Raw genomic sequence first — 23,113 nt, forward strand, 5'->3', positions numbered from 1 at the left:
GACCGAGGATTCATTCTTCCGAGCAATTCTCCATAGGGAGCACCGATCCTGTTTGTGAAAAAGAAGGATGGGTCACATAGGATTTGTATTGATTATCGGGAGTTGAACAAGCTAACGATGAAGAACCGTTATCCACTTTCGAGGATTGATGATTTGTTCGACCAGCTTCAGGGTGCATCTTGGTTTTCCAAGATTGATCTTCGGTCGGGGTATCATCAGACGAGGATATATCGAAGACGGCTTTTAGGTCCCGTTGTGGTCACTATGAGCTTATGGTGATGCCATTTGGGCTCACCAATGCTCCAGCGACGTTCATGAATCTCATGAATCGGGTTTGTAGACCAATGTTGGATCGGTCTGTGATCGTTTTCATTGATGATATTTGTTGGATTAGGTGTCTAAGCCCATAACTATAAATAGGATGTATTTGAACTGATAGTAGCATGGTCCTTTTGGGTTGCCTTCACACGGGTGACTAGACAGGATGACTGTTGAGGAGAGAGGCTGATTTATTATTAAGAATAATAAATTAGGGCATAAATATGATTTATTAATATATTATATGATTAATATATTAATTTGGAATCATATTATTAATTAGTATTTAATCATAAATTAATTTGGAACTAATTTTGGGATTAAAGGAACTGATTAAAAGTACAGGGGTTGTTTTGTAATTATTTGATAGTTGAGGCTTTGGGCCATTGGATCACCCTTGTTAGGGCTAGGCCGAAAATCCTAGAAGGATCTAGGATTTTTCGTCCAAGGCCTAATGCAAGGAGGTCCATGGACTTGCTTAGGCCCTAAGTTAAGGGATTATGGTTTCCACCCTGAAATCCTAGCTGGCCTCAAGTATAAATAGACCCCCTAGGCTTAAGAATTCGTTCGACCCCTTGAGAAACCCTAGAAGAGATGATTTATAGAGCTAGTTACTTTCTCTCCTCTCTCTCATATTCATCCTTTCACTCTTGTGTGTTTGTGAGCCATTAGAGGTACTACATTTGTGGTACTTGTTCTCAAGAGCAAAGGAACTTCAAGATTCAGTTGTTATTACTATACAACAACAAAGGTATGTATTCTAATCTCTTTTGTTTGTGATTCTCGAAATATTAGATGCATGCTAGGGTTTCCTTTTGTGTTCATTTGTTGTATGTCTAATAGTGAAAACATAGATCCAAATTAGGGTTGCATGCACACATAGGATTTTTTGTATAAAACGCAATAATATTTTGGTCTATTCTAAGACAAAGGAGCAGCACGAGCAACATTTGAGGGAGGTGCTGGAAACCTTGAGGATGGATAGGCTTTATGCCAAATTCTTCAAATGTGATTTTTGGTTGCAGGAGATGCAGTTTTTGGGGCACATTATCAATCAAGAAGGTATTTTGGTTTATCCAGCCAAAATTAAGGCAATGATGCGTTGGGAGGTTCCGAAGAACACATCCAAGATTTGGAGTTTCTTGGGTCTAGTAGGGTACTATCATAGATTTATTCAGGATTTCTCCAAGATCGTTGTACCTTTGACTCGATTGACCAAAAAGAATGTGACATTCCGGTGGGGCCGAGATCATCAGTCGGGTTCCGAGACTTTGAGATAGAAATTATGCGAGGCCACGATTCTAGCGCTTCCCGAGGGATTGGATGACTTTGTAGTGTATTGTGACGCTTCTATTTTGGGTTTAGGAGCAGTTCTGATGCAGATGGGACCTGTGATTGCTTATGCTTTGAAGCAGTTGAAGCCTCATGAGGCGAATTACCACACTCATGACTTAGAATTGGGGGCGGTGGTGTTTGCCCTCAAGATTTGGAGACATTATCTATATAGGGTCTGATGCACCATCTTCACTGATCACAAGAGTTTGAAGTATTTTATGGATCAACAGAATCTCAATATGTAGCAGAGGAGATGGCTTGATGTAGTAAAAGATGATGACTGCAAGATTTTGTATCATCCCGGGAAGGCTAACGTGGTGGCAGATGCCTTGAGCCGTAAGGCAGCAAGCACTCCGATCTGAGATGTTTTCTTGAGGATGACAGTGATTTCACCTTTGATGGATATGATCAAGGATTCTTAGGCGGAGGGACTGCAAAAGGAGAACTAGAAGGTTGAGTGGATGCGGGGAAAGATTCCATTATTTGTTCGAGATAGTCGGGGTTTACTGACTCAATGCGACAGGATTTGGGTTCTGAAATTTGGGGGAGTGAGACAAAAGAGCTTGGAAGAGGCGCACAAGTCCAAGTTTTCTATCCATCTAAGGGCCATGAATATGTATCGAGACCTGAGGTTGAGTTATTGGTGGCCCTACATGAAGCGGGAGGTTGCGTGGTTTGTTGAGCGGTGCTTGACATGCAGAAAGGTAAAGGTCGAACATCAGAGACCCCATGGTAAAGTTCAGCCGCTACCTATCTCCATGTGGAAATGGGAAGAGGTTACTATGGATTTTATCACGAAGTTGCCTTAGACAACGCAGGGTGTGGGTTCTATTTGGGTTCTTGTGGACAAGTTGACCAAGAGTGCACATTTTATTCTGATTTCCGAGAGTATCTCCGTTGAGAAGTTAGCAAATATTTATGTGCAAGAGGTGGTGGTTAGGCACGGCATGCCAGTGTTTGTGGTCTCAGACCGCAATGTTCGTTTCACCTCCAGGTTCTAGAGGAAGTTTCATGAGGAGTTGAGAACTCAATTGCATTTCAGCACTGCTTACCACCCCAGACTGATGGATAGAGTGAGTGGGCGATTCAGACGCTCGATGATATGCTTAGGGCATGTGTATTGGATTTCGTAGGGAGTTGGGATACTTCCTCCCACTAGATGAGTTTTCATACAACAATAGTAATCATGCTAGTATTGGTCGACCCCCATTTGATATGTTGTATGGTCGAAGGTGTAGGACTCCAGTTTGTTGGGGGAAGGTCAGGCATCGGGTTATGGGAAGCACCAAGGTGGTGCTTAAGACCACTGAGTTGATACAGTAGGTGCGTGACAGGCTGCGAGTCGCCCAAAGCCATCAGAAACTATGCTAACCGGCGTCGTTCGGATCTCGAGTTTCAGGTGGGAAATTTCGTTTTTTTGAAGGTGTCACCATGGAAGGGTGTCATTCGGTTTTGAAAGAGGGGCAAGCTGGGGCCTCGATTTATTGGTCCGTTCAGGATTTTTGCCCGAGTTGGCATGGTTACTTATCGATTGGACCTACCGGACGAGCTTAGTCAGATCCACAACACCCTTCATGTGTCTCAGCTTCGAAAGTGTGTGGCTGATGAGGACGCAGTCATTTCCTTAGATGATATTTAGGTTGATGACAGCCTGAATTATGTGGAGAACCCTATTGCGGTTCTGGAAGGCTAAATGAAAGCTATTTGGAACAAAGAAATGAAGTTAGTAAAGGTGCAATGGAAACACTGAAGAGGCTCCGAATGGACCTGGGAGCCGGTGGGCGAGATGAGAAAGCATTATCCTGACCTTTTTGCATCAACAGACTTCGAGGACGAAGTCTAGTTCAAGTTGGGGAGATTTGTAACACTTGGTTTAGGTATATGTTATTCTTTAAAATTTTGGAAATTTTTGTTGGGACTCGACGAGTTGGGGAGCACCAGCTCGTCGTGTTGAGAAGGATTGTGTCCATGGGTTTTAATGACCAAACTCAGCGAGTCGGGGTGTCCCAACTCGACGAGTTGGCAGCTGGGATAAAGCCCTACATTTAGGGTGTTGCACCCTATTTAAAGAACTCTAACCCCTTGGTTGGCCTCCTTACCATCCACCCTTATCCAGAAAGAATAGATCCGTGTATCTCTTTGTAAGTTTGAGTGTGTGAGCTTGTGGTGAGCTTGGAAAGTTGATTTTGGTGATTTCTTGGAAGGGGCTTTGAATTTGGAAGTGCCTAGCTCGGAAGGAGGACTTTAGATCCTGAAACTATTTAGCAAAAGCAACCTTTTTGAGGTATAAAGCCAACACCTTGACTTATTATCATCTAGATCTCTTTGCTTGAAGTTTTAGCATGGTTTTGGGATTTTGGTTAGGGTGTCCAAGATGTTGAAGGTTCCAGGGGTTATTATGTTAGATCTGACCCCTTTATGACTTCTCTTGGCTTAAAATTGCAAACTTTATTGGTTTCTAGGTCCCATTCATGCAATAAGTTCTTAATTAAGACTTTATTAAGCTCTAGAGTGTATTTCTAGCATGTATGGACGTAAAGTTGGAAATTTTACGTGACTTTCCAACCTTTGGACTTCAAATTTGTGATTTGAGACTATGTTATAAGAGTTTAAGGGCTTAATGGGTTAAGACTCACTCTAATGAGCCCAGGGTTTGAGTTTGGCTCTTTATGGATGGTTCTTAAGGGTAAAGTTGGACACTTTACCCTTGCAGACATCATTTCGGAAGATATATGAGATTGGGAGTCCCTGGATTCGATGGAAGTAGCTTAATATATAAAGATGTTGGATTTCTAGCCAACTCGGTGAGTTCATTAGTGAACTCGACGAGTCGATAGGTTTTTCCCGATCAGTGCAGTTAGTGGAGAACTCGACGAGTTGAAGGACAACTCGTCGAGTTGAGTCAACTCAGGTCATTGACTTTGACTTTTGACTTTGACCAAGTTTGACCTAAAAGGGGTTTTAGCGCATTTGAGTTATATTTAAGGACTTGTTTTTGTTTTAGGGTTTGTGTAGAGCTGATATTCGGGGTTCAGACCTAGCCGACTATCGTTTAGTATTGAGGTGAGTCTCCTCACCATATCAATGGGTCGAAGGCACCAAGGCCGACAATGTTATTTAGCTAAAGTGGTTATTTGTGAATGTGCTATTAATGTGTTATGTATGTACATGAAGACCATATGAGGTTCCCATGTCAGTTAGTTTAGACCATGTGGGGTTCCCATGGCAGTTAGTCAAGACCATGTGGGGGTTCCCGTGGCAGTTTGTTAGGATCATGTGGGGGTTCCCATGACACCCTGAGTAAGACCACAGAGGGTTTCCATGACATCCTTATATTTTTGTATGCATGTCTTATGTGGTTTTATATGAGATATGTTATGGGGAACTCACTAAGCATTAGCTTACAATTTATTGATTGTTTCAGGTACTTCAGGATCGAAGGGTAAGGGCCCAACATGATGACACAACACACACTCTCCAACATTTTGTTATGGACACTTTGATCTTTTGAATAATTAATCGATGTAAAGGATTTTTGAGAAGTAAATTACGATTGGAATTTATAATTAATGAATATGGGTTTTAATATTTAAATGAAAAAAAATGTATTTGAGAATTTGGGTTGTTACAAAAGCTTATATAAATTGTAAGGTATATTCACTTTTCCCATATATATATATATATATATATATATATATATATATATATATATATATATATATCAATGTTGTAAAATTTCCAACTAGGTCCCGATTAATTCCTAGATGATTGTCGACCGATTAGAGGATGCCTAACGATTAATCTCTGGCTACAAAATGAGTGAAGCAGTAGAAAACGATGAAATTTTAACATTATGAAGAATCTTTATCTCAATAGAAACCGTTTGAAGAATGATTAGTATTGTATTAATCATATTAACCTATTTTTATTATAATATTAGTGATATTTATGAACTTTTTTTTATTATATTAAACATATTTATTTTTTTTAAATTAAAACAAGTTATATATATATATATATATATATATATATATATATATATATATATATATATATCAATGTTGTAAAAAACCCGACTAGGTCCCGATTAATCTCCGATTAACCCCTAGACGCTACCCACCGATATGAGGGCCCCTAGCAATTAATCCCTGTCTATAAAATGATTGAAGCAATAGAAAACGATGAAATTTAACACTTTGAAGAAGTTTTATCTCAATAGAAACCATTTGAGGAATGATTAGTGTTGTATTAATCATATTAACCTATTTTATTATAATATTAGTGATATTTATGAACTTTGTTATGATATTAGTCATATTTAATTTTTGAAAATTCAACGGTAAGCAATTAATGGTCCTCGATTAATCCTCACCTATCCAATTAATCTCTTAACATTAGTCCACCGACTAGATAACGTCAAGCGTTTTTATAAACTTGATTGAATTTACCATCTTTAAGATCTTTCAGGTATTTTGGGCAGCTTCGCTTACAATGTCCCTTCAATTACCAGTAGAAACAAATAGACTAATTAGGTTCAACGTGTGGAATGATCTCAAAACAAGCCTTTCTCTTTAGCATATGATCAAATGGTTTGACCTTGGCCGATCCCTTTCGATTGGGAAGAGAAATCTTTTATGGAACACAAATGTCACCATTGTCAATGTCCATGGAATTCTTGGAATTAGACCCGATAAGCATTTATGCTTTAGTTGTGTTCTTAAGCATTTCTTCTTCAGCAATGATCAACATATAGGTCAGATCAATTAGTGTCACATCGTGATTCCTCATATGAAAGTTCTCAACACACTGACCATATGACTTAGGAAGTGAAAAAGAACCAAATCAATGGCTTGCTCCTTTGGGAATACGACACCCATCATTTCCAACTTGTCAATGTACGACTTCATTTTCAGAACGTGCGCACAAATACAATTTCCATCTTCATATTTACCTGCCAATAGGCCTTGAGTGGTTTCATATCTTTCAACTCGAGGAAAACATGAAGTTAGGAGAGTCACTTGAGGAGAAGGTGGAAGAGTTGAATAGAGACGATGTCAAATTCCACCATTTACTAAAGAAGGGAAGAAATTTTCACCCTAACTTGAAAGTGGAAGACCATCTCCAGAAGATTGAGGAAAACCATTTCCATAAGAACGAAGAAGGTCATTTCTATATTCATCAGACATCTAAAGTGGGTGAATTTCAAGAGACCTACAAGAACCCTACTATATTCAAAATTAGTAGATCTAGGGTTACATACCTTTCAATTGTTGATGTAAACAATTCATTAAATTCTTCCTTTGTAGGTCTTGGAAAGCAAGCACCAAAATTATGATGGCTCTAATGGCCCACACCCAAAACCCAAAATGAAGAGGAGAGAGAGAGAGAGAGAGGGGAAATAGGTATAATTTTTGTTCATATGCTTCTAGGAAAGAGTATGCATGAAAATAATGAGTCAAGGGGTCCTATTTATAGTTCAGGTAACTTGAAGACAAAAATAAATTTGAATTAGTTAAATAATAGATTTAATTCCAGTTCAAATAATTTCCTTATCTACAACCAGGAAGCTTCTAGAAACCCTAGGAGCCCTATAAAACTGTTACGATTGCAGATTCAGGTTAGTCAATTTAAATAGAATAAGCTAAAAAGATGACTTTTTGATAGAAGGTTATTTAGGATAAATAAACTTGACCAAAGTTATAGTGTATGTGACAAGGGTTCCGTACATATAAAGAACGCTAAAATCCGACTTCGTATGAAGTTATGCTTCTTCGAAGTTTCGCGATTAAACCGACACAGCTATGCGTATCATAAAAAGTGAATTTCCGATAGATTTCTGTCAAGCCTAAGCGATTTGAGTGAAAGTCATAGTAGTCGTTCAACGGAGAGTGTGCATATAGAGAACGTCCAAATCTAACTTCGTAAGAGTAAGTTATGATTTTTTTGAAGTTTCAGCACAACAATATACGACTTAGAAACCGAGATAGAGATCAGTTGATTGTTAGGAAAAACAATCAAAACGAGAGTTGAAGATCTCGTCCATATGGTTCCATCGATATAAAGACAGTCGAGAATGGATATCATATGAGGAAATTATGAATTTTTAACGGACTTTAACAATCTAAACATGTTAAAAATATAGCTTTAAAAATAAGTTCAAAATTAGCCAACTGAGTCTAAATGAAAGTTGTAGGTCTCGTCGAGAGATTAAAGGGAATATAAAGAACGTCAAAAACGGAGCTCATATGAAGAAATTACGACATTTTGAGAATATGGAAATTTGCCCGCGTGCACTGATGATGTGGCACCACGAGAAGGTTCCATTTGGCATGGTCGGGAGCCGCTTCATCTGAGAGACACGTCGATGTGACCCATGAAAAACGCAAGAAATAACATCACGAAATGGTGACACATGACGGATTTTAGAAGAAGGATTAGTGGAACCACCGGACGACGAAACGTGACACAAGGCTGGAGGAGCCAGCAAGGCTGGTATGCACGGCGCGCCCCCTTGTTTGTCTATAAATTGTTGCCTAAGATCCCATTTCTTCCTCACAACTTCTCCAAATATCTCTCAAAAACCTTTGCACCTTCAAGTCCTACTTTCTACCAACTTTTAGGTTGTTTTAGTAGGAAATATAGAGCTCTAGGAGCCCGACAAAAGAAGTATTTGGGTCGATATTATGTCTATGTAATTTTCCTGGTATTCGCTTAAAAGCTCAATATGTTGAGCTACACTCTATTGCTTTCAGTGTAATTTATATTTATGGCCACAAGTCATTATTATGAACCTATAAATAAGATTTATCAGTAATTCCAAGTCGTTATATTGATTGATCTACTTACGGGAGAGGTGTCTAGAATGGTCATGTTGACTTAGTTGTTGGATTTCAGAATAGCTATGCGTCGAAATGATCCTGCCTCCAAACTGTCATGCCTGGCTAGTCCTTACTTGATAGATCTTGATGTAGATATTGGAATTACTGAGGATATAGACTATTATTAGTCACCAGGATCATTAGACTAAAACTATGTATTAGTATTACTTAGGTCTCGCAAATATTTAAGGTGTTAGCTAGGCAAAGCTCTGGCCACATGACCAGTCACCCACCTAATTCAGGTGAGTGCATAGTACCTTTCATGAACATGATTTAATACAAATATTAATTAAAATATTAAATATATGTTGGAAGTCGTATGTGAATTATGTGCTTATTGTCTGGATTATATGTTAGGATATATAACGTGTTATATGCGAACTAGATATGGTTCTATTTTATGCTAGAAAAAATATATAATATTATATAATAATATTCAAAGTAAAATTTTTGAAAAGATAAATGATTAATAATACATAATACACTTACGAAATATATATACACTACGATAGGTTTGTGTCGTCCAAGAATAGAGTTGGTATTAAAAAGTTGGTTTCTGGCGCTATAATCTAGTCTAGGGATAAATTTGGACTCATGGAAGATACCTAGCTCAATTAAGTTTGATATTAGGTAGTTTCATATAGAGAACATCCAAATGTGACTTCGTAAGAGGAAGTTATGATTTTTCGAAGTTTTAGCACAACAGTATACGATTCAGAAACCGAAGTAGAGATCGGTTGATTGTAAGGAAAAATAGTCTAAACGAGAGTTGAAAACCTCGTCCATATGGTGCTGTCAATATAAAGACAATCGAGAACGGATATCATATGAGGAAATTATGAATTTTTAATGGACTTGAACAATCTAAGCTTTTTAAAAATATATCTTTAAAAATAAAGTAAAAATTAGCCAATGAAGTGTAAATGAAAGTTGTAGATCTCGTCAAGAGCTTTTCAAGGATATAAAGAACATCATAAATGGAGCTCGTATGAAGAAGTTACGATATTATGCAAATCTAGAAATTCGCACGCGCACAAAGTGCGCCGCCCGCACTGTTGACATGGCACCACAAGAGGGCGCCACATGGCATGGTCAGGATCCGCTTCATCCGAGAGACATGTTGACGTGGCCCAAGGAAAGTGCGACACACGACACCACGAAATGGAGATACATGGTGGCTTTAGAAGAAGGTTAAGTGGAAGCATCATCCGACGACACGTGGCATGGCGCACACCATGCCTTGCGCGACACGCCCCCTTGTTTGCCTATAAATTATTGCCGAAGATCCCATTTCTTCCTCATAACTTCTGCAAATTTCTCTAAAAAATCTTTCCACCTTCAAGTCTTACTTTCTCCCAACTTTTAGGTTGTTTTAGTAGGAACTCTAGAGCTCTAGGAGCCTGGCAAAAGAAGTATTTGGTTCAAGATTATGTCCGTGTAATTTTTGCAGTTTTCTCTTAAAAGCTCTGTAAGTTAATCTACACTCTATGGCTTTTAGTAACTTATATTTATGGTCATGATTCATTATTATGAACCTATAAATAAGATTTATCAGTAATTCCAAGTCGTTATACTGATTGATCTACTTACCAAAAAGGTGTCTAGAATGGTCACGTTGGCTTGGTTGTTGGATTTCAGAAAAGTTATATACCAAAATGATCCTGCCACCCAACTTTCCTACATGGATGATCCTTCCTTGATAGATATTGATGTAGACATTAGGATTAGTAGGATCTAGACTTCTATTGGTCACTAGTATCATTAGACTAAAAATCTGTATTAATATTACTTAGGTCTCGAAAATATCTGAGGTGTTAGGCGCAACTCTGCCAGATCGCCAGTCACCCACCTAAGTCACGTGAGTGCATAGCCCCTATCATGAACATGATTTAATACAATTATTAATTAAAATACTGAATATTTTTTGGAAGTCATATGTGAAATATGTGATTATTGCCTGGATTATATATTAGGATATATAACGTGTTATGTGTGTAACGCCTGTGTTTCCGGGCTTGCCGTTTTTAGAAATGTAATAGTCTAGGTTAACCTTTGTAACCCGTTTTGAAATAATAAGAATGTATTATTTGAGTATTATGTGTTTTGTGCTTAATTGCTTAATTATGTGGTTTGATTAATTAAGAATAAAAATAAGCATCAAAATTTAAGTGTAAAATGAACTTAATATCTTTGGTTAATGTTGTAGTAGTTGAAACGAGGTTTCCGAATATATATAGAACGCCCAAATCTGACTTCGTATGAGGAAGTTATGATTTATCGAAGTTTCGACTTACCGGTATGCAGCCTGAAATACTCGATTTGAGATCGAGCGGTTTTTAGCCAAAACAATCTAAACGAGGATTGAAGGTCTCGTTGTTGGTATCGAAGCGATAAAAAGTTAGGCGAGAACGGACGTCAAACAAAGAAGTTATGAATTTATAACGAAGTTTTTCAGTCGCGGCCTATTAAAAATAAATAATAAAAATAAAGTCAAAATTTACCGACGGAGTCTAAACGAAAGTTGTAGAGCGTAGTCTCAACTTTCCGTGGATATAAAGAACGTCGAAAACGGAGTTCATATGAAGAATATATGAATTTCTGAAGTTTGATAAATAATTTGTATTTATTTTTAATTGAAAAATCCGGCATTATCCGAAGGGGAGTCAGCAGTCCGATCCGACGTACGCCCCGCGTACTCCGAAGAGTGTCGACACTTCGGATGACGCATGTAGTGACGACTTCGGAGGCCAGTACGCCCCGCGTACTCCGAGGCTCCAGCCTCCTATAAATAGGATGCGAGGGCAGCCGGCTATTTTGCTAATTTCCTCTCTTCTCTCTCCCGTTTTGCATCGTTTTGCTTGCCAAAAATACCCCGAAGCCCCGGTATTATTCGCGAACCCCGAGGCAAGTCCCGAGATCCCGAAGATCCCGAGAAGTGCGGTTCCCGAGCCAAAGCTCTGCCCGCGAGAAGTTCGATTTTTGTGGAGATCTTCCAGATCTGCTGTGGATTACTACTTCTGCAAGTCGTAGTGCTGTCTGATCATCTTTTGATCAAGTGAGTGTATACTACCTTTCATAAACACGATAATAATACAAGTATAGTTTGAGTGTATTAAGTAAATTGTGGTTTATATGTGTGAGGGTGTAGTTACTTTCTTCTAACGAGTAACTATGAAGTATTTTATACGATATACTTGTTATGTGTATATTTTGTGATTGTATGCGTGAATGGATATTCACTTTATTCTATCTCATAGATTTGAATTGTTTTCTATGGAATACGTGTTATGTGGTATGCCTCATCTGTTATGTGGAATATATATTGAATGAAAATGATATACAGGTTTTAAATTATGTATGAAAATATATATTTTTATCTACTAATATGTTGGGTAGAACATGGGTAGATAGTTGGTGTCTAATAAACAGATGAGAGGCCTTGATGTTGTTGTTGTTGTTGATCTAGTTATTCAGCGGAGTATGGATAACGACCACGGACTCTTTTTAGACAGTCCAGTGGAACGTTAGCAGGTTCATAACCTGTAGGTGTTGTGAACGATGTGTTCACCGGTGTACTCTATCCCCCTCATGGTTGCCTTTAGGATATCTATTGTTGAGGAAACCCCTTAGCAGTGATGTCCGTCCCGATGAAAATCCTAGATTAGGTCCCTTGAGATAGATATTGTTTTAGGGACGTAAAGTGAGGATAACGGGAATGGGTAATCGGGATAGTGATTGGTTGGTGAAATTTAATATAATTTATTTATTGTGGGTTGAAAACCCTATATGCTCACCAGGCTCCCAAGCCTGACCCACTCAGTTTTATTTGTATTACAGGAAGTGGCACAAGGGCGTAAGATGGATGGATCATCTTGTTGTTTTGTTTACAAGTCTGTATATGTATATATTTGTTGAATGACTTGTAATGTTATCGTTTATGCTTTATGGTCTGTATCGGAACATGACATCCCGAGTTTTGATTATATAATGAAAATGCATCTCTTGATGAAATGCTTTGATAAATATTATTTTATCATGTTTTGTTTTGGGAACAAATTCCGCAACTCTTTCAAATCAAAAGGATTTACTCTGAAATTATTTAAAAGCATAAATGAAAATCGGTCTTTTCTGGCCGAGATTTTGGGGATGCACAATGTGCGAACTAGATATGGTTATATTTTATGTTAGGATAAACAAATAATATTATATAATAATATTCAAAGTAAAATTACTGAGAAGATAAATGATTAATAATACATAATAATACTCTTATGGAATATATATACACTAAGATAGGTTAGTGTCGCCCAAGAATAAAAGTTGGTATTAAAAAGTTGGTTTCAGGCAGTATAAAGTCTAGGGATAAACTTGGACTCATGGAAGATACCTAGCTCAATTAACTTTGATATTAGGTAGTCTCATTAGGAGAATGTGTTTACCCTAGGAATGGAGAGTAAAGTTATGTTCCATGACACTATCAGGTATCGATGTATGGTAGCTCCGTACGGGATGACCAAAAATGGTGGGTCCCGAACATACAACTGTTAGTGGTATACTTGGTTACCACACAGAGTAGGTGACAACACTTAATCATTCTAGACGGTCTTGTGAATTACATTGCTGGTGTGAGCTCATTAATCATAGACATAGATGAACCGGAAAACCATATTAATGAAATACTCTAACGGAACATAGGCCTTTATGACTTACATCGGAAAAGGAATCCCCTAGCTGTGTAGTCAATCTTTTAACGGTTCATCCAGCGAGATAATTTATCCCTGATAATCTTGGACTAGGATATGGGAGGATTGGTAGGAATATATATATATATATATATATATATATATATATATATATATATATATATATATATATATATATATATATGTAGGAATGTAAGCCAATACAGATTTAGTATGGTAACGGTTGGTTATGCGGGTCTCATAATTAAAGGATATTATCATATCAATATCACGGGATTGAAATCCCTATTTATCTCACTAGGTTTCCCCAACCTGACTCACTCAGTTTATATGCATCACAAGTATCAAGACTAAAGCTATTAGAACTTGGTTAGGATACCGAGTGATTAAGAGACAACCTACAATAGTATTCATCACCATAAGGTATTTATGTTGTAACTTATGTATCTGTATTGATTATGACATCCTTTGGGTTTTAAAATTTTAGAAACAAACATTTGTAATCAAAATGATCTTTTGTACTGAGATTTTATGCAAATATAAATAAATGATTTTAAAAGCGTAAAGAAAAGTTTTAATTGGTTTTGAAAATTAGAGGATGTCACAGTTATGATTTTGCATAACGGTATACAACCCGGAAATCAAATTTTAGATCGTTCGATTTTTAGCTAACACAATCTAAACAAGAATTGAAGAACTCATTAATAGGAGTTCAAAGATATAAAGACAGTAAAAAACGAACGTCGGATGACAAAGTTATGAATTTTTAATGGACTTTAACTGTCCAAGCCTGTTAAAATATAACTTTAAAAATAAATTCAAAATTAGTTGATGAAGTCTAAACAAAAGTTGTAGATCACGTCGATACCTACACGTGGATATAAAAAAACGTCAAAAACGGAGTTCATATGCGAAAGTTACGGATTTTAGAAGATAATTAATTTTGGGCTAAACCTGTGAGTGACACGTGGCACAATCTGCGCCGCACCTTCTTCCCCACGACTTGGAACAAGATTGTGACACCTGGCACCGGAACACCCAACATTCAGCTCTTGAACGCCTCGCATTCGTGGCTCCTCCAACCTATAAATAGAAGGCGCAGATGACTTGTTTTCTCACACCTTTCTCAACCTTTCTCTCAAAACACCCCTGAAGCCTCAAGGCTTTTCTCTAGCCTTTGTTAGGAGTTAGTAGCGAGCCCTAGAGCGCCATAAGGCCCCAGAAGAATAGCTTTCGGCTCAAAAGTTCTGCCCATGTAGAGCCCAGTTCCTTGGTAAACTCCCTTGTAAGTGAGTTATGCTTACCCTACTTTAAGTATAACTTATGTTTAAGTTCATTATCGTTATTATGAACCTATAAACATGATTTATCAGTGATTCCAAGTCATTATACTGATTGATCTACTTAAGGGAATGATGTCTAGGCTGTGATTAGTGAGGTATTTAAAGTGAGATTTCCAAACAGGATACTTTGTATACCAAACGGACCCTACCTCCAATATGATCCTACCTGGTTGTTGCTGACTTAATAGATCTTGAAGTAGACTTTGAGTTAATGATAAATCTAGACTAATGTGATATCCCCAAATTACGATCATTTTAAAAATTTTATTTATGCTTATTTGAAAATTAGAGTATTCATTTAAAGAATAATATTGTAGAATTTGTTCCCAGAAAACATGATAAATATATTACCAAAGCATTTCCGAAGAAATGTATTATGTTTATATTAAAACTTTAGGATGTCATTGTCAATAAAGAAGCATAAGCATAAACAAACCTTACATTCATTTACAATAGTGATTTACATCTCCTTTAATCTCTTAGTGTAATGTAGCTTTGTATCGATACGTTGTGAGACAAGTAAACTGAGTGGGTCAGGTTGGAAAACTTGGTGAGTACATAGGGTTTTCAACCCACAATAATATAATTATTATGTTTAATCATCAAACAATCAACCCAATTACCCATTTCCATTATCTTCTTTATTCTTAAGGATCTACCCTAAGAATCAGCTATCCTTCATTCATTCATTCCTAAGGATTATCCTAAGGAATAGACACGAAGTCCATCGTTGTCAGGGTTTGTATAACAAGTACTAAGTCCATAGCTACCGATGTTAGGCACAACTTCCAATGTTCTTTCATGAGGCACTAAGTCCATAGCTTCCAGAGTTTTTATAATACATCCGGTGAACATGTAGTTCAAAAGTTAGGCACAACTGCCAATATTATCCATTAGGCGCATCTGCCAGGATATTTAGAGTACATTATGAACAAGTATTTCAAAAACACCTACAATTTGCAAGCGTGCTAGCGTTCCACTGGACTGTCTAGAATAGTTTGTGGTCATCATCTATACTCCGCTAGATAAGTGGATCATCGTAAACATCGAGGCCTCTCATCATTTTATTTTATCACACATCAACTATTTCATCTACCCATGTTTTACCCAACATTTCCGCAGATATAAAATACATATACAGTTAAAATCATTTAAAACATGTATAAATCGTTCATCCATCATAGATATTAAGAACACAGATAATATGCACACATAGCACGTAATTTATATTAAATACTTCATATCTATGTGTAAGATTAAAGTAATTATGCACTCACTTGTTAAAGTGATGATTCAAAAATTCGGCAAAGCTTTGCTTCTAACGATTCAATTTTCCTTCGATGAAACCTAGTATCATTACCGCTAGATTTTAGTCTAATATTTATTGCGACTATTTACGAGCGATGTTGTTTTATAAGTGTTAAACAATAATTTTCAACCACTATGTACAGACAGGGGCCATACATTAAACACCGGAGGGCATGACCATTTTGGCATTATAGCACTTCTGAAATTCAACAACCATATGCAGCCCTTCAAACCAGATTCCTTGTACCGCGAGTAGTTAAGAGATATTATAATAACATGTTGTATATTATATTTTATAATACATTTATCGTTTATAAGTTCATAATAACAATATTGAACTTAAACATAACTCACTTACCGGGAGGTTTGGCTAGGAACCAGGCCCTGCAGGGGCAGAACTTCCGAGCCGAAAAGCTATTCTTTTCGGAGCCTTCTGGTGCTCCGAGGCTTTCCTTTACCAACTAGAAGTTACTAGGACTTTAGGAGAGGTTTAAAGAGAAGTTAGAGAGAGAGAAAGAGAGAGAGAAGGGTTGAGGTGTGAGGAAAATGAGTGAGCCTTGCATGGTATTTATAGGCTGAAAATGGCTCAACACGATGAGTTATGAGCCTCCAAATCGTCAGGGGGTGCCAGGTGTCAGCATCTGGTGGCAAGGCATGGGGAGGAAGCAATGGCTCAGATCGCGCCACATCACCCACTTCGCATCAGCCCATCCCGACTTCTAAATTATGTAACATTCACATACGAGCTCTGTTTTCGACGTTATTCATATCCGTGCGTACGTATTGACAAGATCTAAAGCTCTCCTTTTGACTCCCTTGGCAAATTCTCAACCAATTTTAAATTTAACAATATGGGAAGATTACACTGTTTACCGACCGTGTAAAATTCATAACTTCTACATACGGACTCCATTTTCGACCGTCTTTTTATCATTGAGCTCCTATTAATGAGATATTCAATTCTAATTTAGGTTGTTTCGACTAAAAATCGATCGATCTAAAATTCGAATTCCGGGCTGCATACTGCTATGCCAAATCTTAGAAAAATCATATCTTTCTCATACAAAGTCAGATTTGGACGTTCTTTTTATGCACGCTCTCGGTTTAACGTGTACTACGACTTTCGTTTAGATCCCTAAGGCTAAAAAGTAATTTATCAAAAATTCACTTTTCACGTTACACGGTGTCGTGCCGGTTTTGTCGTAAAACTTCGACGCGCCATAACTTCTTTGTTATAACTCAAAATTTAACGTTCTTTATATGTACAGAACCCCTGTGACGTATACTATAACTTGGTTAAGATTATTCATTCTAAATAATCTTCCATCAAAAAGTCATTTTTGATGTTTATTGTCTCAAAATTGACTAGCCCGAATCTGCGGTCGTTACAACTAATAATTAGTCGCAATAAATATTAGACTAAAACTTAGTGATAATAATACTACGTTTCGGAAAAGACAATTGTTAGAAGCGAAGCGCTGCCTGAATTTTGAGTCGTCACTTTAACAAGTGAGTACATAGTCTCTTTCATGAACATGATTTTAATACATGTATTAATTAAAGTATTAAATATATGTTTATGCATGAAATATTTGATATTGCCTGAAATACATGTTAGGAGCATATCTGATAAAATATGATGATTTAGGATACAGAATCAACCTAAATTAATTAAGATGAATATCGAGTAGTATGTTCTTATGAGTACGGGTGAGATATACACGAAGGGTAGAACTTTAAAATTTGTCATTGATCCGAGAGCATGGATTAGACATAGTCATTCATCCTTAGCCCGTGGGTATGGAGAGGGCATATTGATTTGTCATTAATCAGAGAGCATGGATTAGACATAGTCATTCGTCCTTAGTCTGAGAGTATGGAGTGGGCATAGTTATTTGTCATTGATCTGAGAGCATGGATTAGACATATTCATTCGTCCCTAATCCGAGAGTATGGAGTGGGCATATTCATTTTTCATTGATCTGATAGCATATATTAGACATACATGATCTGGGAGTATGGATTAGGTAAAGCTGTTAATTTTAGATCCGAGATTATGGATCGTGATGTTGTGAGGATCGACGAGGTGGGGTAAAAATATGCTGATGTGAGGTGAAATTGTATATTGCGAGGTATAATATATATATATATATATATATATATATATATATATATATATATATATATATATATATATATATATATTCCCTATGTACTCACCAGGTTTCCCAACCTGACCCACTCAATTTATTGTATCACAGGTGACTATATGAAAGATAAATATTGATGAGAGATTCAAGGAGTATTAGACCACTAGTTTAATTATTGTAAGGCTTGTAGTATTTCTTTATGCTTGTGTTTCTGTATTGATGATGACATCCCAATGTTTTAATATAAATAAAAATACATTTCTTCGGAAATGCTTTGATAGCATCTTTATCATGGTTCATTGATATGGGATGCAATAACCAAGGAGACGTTTGCTCACACTGGTACAAAATGAGTTATCAAGACTCAAGCAGAGTACGAAGATCTTCATCTTGAAGTTGTTGATATACCTAAAGATGAAAAGGACAAGCTAATCAGCAATGCCAAGGTTGTGAGGATTATTCGCTTTGCTTCACCAGCTGACATAGTTTGCTTAGTGAGCTCATGCGAAACTGCAAAAGAAATATGGTATAGGCATAGAGAATTATACTCAAGCGACGCTGATCTTGAACACTCCATCCAGACTCTGTTACTTTTAGAGTTTGGAGCTTTCGTTCAGAAGCCTGAGGAGAAGTTAGACCAAACGTTCAACCGTTACAACCATCTATTGAGCGGGATGGTGAAGCACAAGATCAAACGTGAACTGATAGAGCAGCGGGTAACATTCATGAATGGGTTAAGATCTGAGTGGAAAGTTATGGTGTCAACGGTTAAAGCACACAAGCAGTTCAAAAATTACTCATTGGCAAAGCTCGTTGGTATTCTGAGGTCACATGAGGACGAAGTGACCAGTGAAGGAAAATTCGTTTCTAGCATTGGTTCGTTAGCTGTTGTGGCAAAGGGAAAGAAAGTTGATGACGATGGTTCAGAGTCTGATCTCTCCGATTGTGAACTCTCTAAGGCAGATTATGCTATGATGGTGTCCGACCCCATGAGGTTCGCAAAGAAGAATTTTGGTTGCAACAAAAACCAAAACTGGCAAGGAAGTTATAGTTCTGAGAAAGTGAAGGATGAGAGTGCGAACAACTCTCAAAAGGAAAAAACAAAGAAAGAAAAGAAGTTTGTAGGCGAATCCGGCTATTACTGTAATTATTTTCATGGCAAAAATCATCTAGCAAACGAGTGCATGCTAAGACGAATGAATGAAAAAAAGGAAGAGGAGGATGATGAGGCTTATTTACTCATAAAGTTGGAGGAAATCAAGAAGAAAAAAAGTGTTGATGACGTTAAACCTGCTTTAACTGTGCAGGAACAGGATGATGAGTTTGGTAGAGTCGAAGTGTGGGCAACTGACTCTGAGGATGGAGAGGTTCATAAACCAACTCACGGGAGAAGTTTCGTGGAAAAAGGTGATGTTTCGCAGTCCAATGCAAGGTATTGCATGGTGACCAATGAAGTTTCAGAGCTTAGAGGATACGCTACTGAAGGCGTACGTGTCTTTGATAATTTTTTCGCTCCGAAACTTGTTCCTGTACAGATCAACGAGTGTGAGAAGGTGATAAACAAGGTACACACCATTCTTAATTCTCTAAATATTCACGTGTCTCAATATGAAACTGAATTAGATGATCTAAAATATACAATATCTAGTTTCACTGAAAGTTTAAAGAAATTCGTTTGAATAATTCAAGCTTAACCGATCAACTCGGTAGGGTTTCAAAGAAAAGTGAAGAGAGGTGCACGTGGATTGAAAAGTTGGAGTTAGATTTGTCTAGGTCAAGGGATGAGTTGATTTATTTTCAAAGAGATAATTTGAGGCTTTTAAAACAACGAAACATTTTTTGTTTGATTGCTAAAAGATTTATTTTAATATCACCCAGTTACATCTTGGTTGTGAAATTGGAAAGAAAATTCATAATATGATTTTACCCTTTCTAGAATTGAAAAAGGATGAAATCGATGCAGATTGTTACAAGTGCGAATCCATTGTCTCATCTGACAAAGTCTCAGAGGCTTATAGAATAGGACTAGAAAAAATGGAATCTTACATACAGTCCAAGTATCACAAAAATATGTTGAAACAAATTTTGGATGAAAATGACAAAAAGAAAATTAAATATTATATTGTACAGATGTTTGACTCATTAAACACTAACTTGAGTTCAGAAAGTAAACTTGATGTTGAAAATACATTTGAATTCGATGATAATAGTGATATGTGTGAAATCTCTGTGGAGGATGAGGTTGATTGCTCAGAATTTGTTAAAAGCGAACCCGAACCTACGAAAGTCTTAATTTCTGAAAATTCAGTTGAGTTTGCACGTTTTTCTGAAGTTAAATCAAAAGTTTTAAAAGAAAAAGCAACTGTTTTCCGAGAGGTTTAAATTGTTCCTAATCAATTTTTCACAACCAAGGGACTGAATAAAAATCAGACTGTAGAACTAACGTCCCTGGTCGAAGAAGACAATAAAGATGGTTGTGATGAATTTTTCAAGTCAACTCATATCGATAATGCATAAGAAACCAAACGTCTCTCTGAAATGACCTCTTGGAAAATGAAGGCCAGATATGTAGTAGAACCGTTGAACAAATTCAACTCGAGCTACGAGAAAGGGAGTCCAAGTGGAACCAAGAATGTTCCAAGTGATACATCATCCGTACAGACCGAAACTCCTCTTAGAAAGCCAAAATCTAGGGCAAATATTCATAAATCCTCTGAGCAGTTCACAACACAAAAACGTCAAAGGAATGCAAGATATAACAAAAATATGAAGAAAAGAAAGCATTTCTGCAGATCCAAAAACCCCAACTTCGTTTATCAAGAAAAATCATTCAATCCAAATGTGAAAGTCTCTTCACATGAAAAACCTAGGAGTTTTCCATGAACTCAGTCTCAGTCTCCACAGGTTTCAAAACAAAAAGTTTTTCAAAAACCCTATTTTTCAAATCATGTGAAACCTATGGAGAAGACAAAGTCTCACTTCTATCCTAACAAAAGTGTTTCAAATTCTACCAAGACATCGCAAGATGCTAAGGGCAAAGGAAAGATAGTTTTGGAGCCTGAAGTTCCTTTCAAAAGGTCCGAAACTAAGCCAAAGAAAGTTGAAAAGAAAGTTGTCAAGCAACAAATCGAAAATAAGCAAAGGAAAATATCCATAAAGGATAAGAACTTATAAGATAATAGGATCACTGTTTTTCAAATTACAAAGAAAGATAGCACCACCTTGGTTAAAAGATCTTATTTAGTTACTGTTGCTATTACTTTTCCTATTTCTGTGAAAGCCTCACGTGGACCCAAACAACTTTGGGTTCCTAAATCTCTTTGATTTTTGTAGTTGATTCGTGACAAGCAGTTTGACTTTGAATGGTATATTAATAGTGGTTGCTGGCGTCACATGACAGGAAGGAAGGAAGAACTGCGAGAGTTTAAGGCATTAAAAGATGGTGGAAGAGTGAAATTTGGAAATAATTCACTTGGAGAAATAAAAGGGTTATGGAATGATCACAAATGGGGACTTTACCATTCGCAAAGTCGCATACGTGGAAGGTTTACACCACAACCTCATAAGTGTTTCATAGTTGGTTGTTGGTACCGGATTGAAAGTTTAATTTGGTGATGAGGGATTTGAAATTATCAAAAAGGAGACCAAAATAGTGCTCCTAAAGTCAAAGCGCAAAGGCGAGATGTATCCACTCAATCTGAACCACATCAAAGGGAAGCCTGCCATCTGCGTAGTTACGAAAGCTTCTACAGACGATAGCTGACTGTGGCATCGGAGACTCTCACACCTCAATTTTAAAGACATCAATAAACTGGTGCTTGGTGATCATGTGCGAGGGATTCGTCTCTTGAAGTTTGATAAAGAACATCTTTGCACAGCCTGTGAAATGGAGAAGCAGAGCAGGAAGAGTCATCCAACAATTGTGATTACGAAATTCACAGAACCACTTGAAATCTTGCATATAGACCTTTGTGGTCCTTCTGCAATTGAAAGCATTGGTGGTAAAAAAATATATACTTGTAATTGTTGATAATTTTTCGAGATTTACCTGGGTGCATTTTCTTAAGCAGAAATCAGACGCCACTCCCAAGCTCAAGGATTTTATAAAGCAGATTGAGATACAATTGTGAAAGTTGGTTCATAACATTCGCAGTGACAACGGTTGGAATTCAAAAACCAAGCGTTTGAAGAATTTCTGACTGTGAAAGGAGTAACTCACAAATTTTCGTCTCCTTATACTCCTCAACAAAATGGGGTCGTTTAAAGACGAAACCGATCTTTGTGTGAAGCTGCGAGAACCATGCTATCATTCACAAATCTGCCACTTTACTTCTAGGCGGATGCTATTGGAACAACTTGTTTTACCCAAAATAATCAATCCTCAATAAGCGATTCTCTGTCACTCCCTATGAGATATTGAATAATAGAAAACCTAATGTTAGGTTTTTCCATGACTTTGGTTCTAGGTGCTTCATCTTTAACTCTAAGGAACAAAGGAACAAGTTTGATGCGAAAACTGACGAAGGAATTTTCTTGGGGTATTCTTTAACGTTGAAGGCATATCAGATTCTAAACAAAATATCAAAAGGAATCGAAGAGACCTACTATGTCGCGTTTGATGGCACTTATCTTAAGAAGTATCAAAAGGTCGACTCCCGATCAGAGGAAATTTTCCCGTCAAAAATCCAATGACAATTCCTCTGTCCAACCTTTATGAGGAATTCATGAACCTCTTTGACGAACCTGACAAGGCGATTTCCTCATAATCCAAAGTAGTAGACAACAAGGAAGAAGAATTGAAGAAAATCATTGAGGATGCTACGAAAGATATGGAATACGAGCACCCCACTCCGAAAGACCCTAAAATTCCAAAGTAGTAGACAACAAGGCGATTTCCTCATAATCCAAAGTAGTCGATTTCCTCATAATCCAAAGTAGTAGACCCTAAAATTCCTTCTCAATCAAAAGGTGCGAATGCTACACCGCAGGGGGAGGGTTTCACTTCAACCTCCTCATCTCATACACCTGTTCAGGGGGGAACAAAACCCCTGAAATCAGAACGGAACCACCACTTCAGG

The 23,113-nt window shown here is 37.3% G+C and overlaps 1 protein-coding gene across 1 annotated transcript; it reads left to right on the forward strand.

The window, feature by feature from the left end:
• The first annotated feature begins 6,652 nt into the window (after positions 1–6,652).
• Positions 6,653–22,727, forward strand: LOC111891079 (uncharacterized). The gene is made up of 5 exons (XM_023887171.1): positions 6,653–6,815; positions 18,408–19,600; positions 19,914–20,411; positions 21,369–21,580; positions 22,502–22,727. Exons 1-5 carry the CDS (start codon positions 6,653–6,655, stop codon positions 22,725–22,727), a joined length of 2,292 nt encoding a protein of 763 aa, XP_023742939.1.
• The last annotated feature ends 386 nt before the right edge of the window (positions 22,728–23,113 follow it).

The sequence above is a fragment of the Lactuca sativa genome, chromosome 7, assembly GCF_002870075.4.
Source record: "Lactuca sativa cultivar Salinas chromosome 7, Lsat_Salinas_v11, whole genome shotgun sequence".
Taxonomy (NCBI): domain Eukaryota; kingdom Viridiplantae; phylum Streptophyta; class Magnoliopsida; order Asterales; family Asteraceae; genus Lactuca; species Lactuca sativa.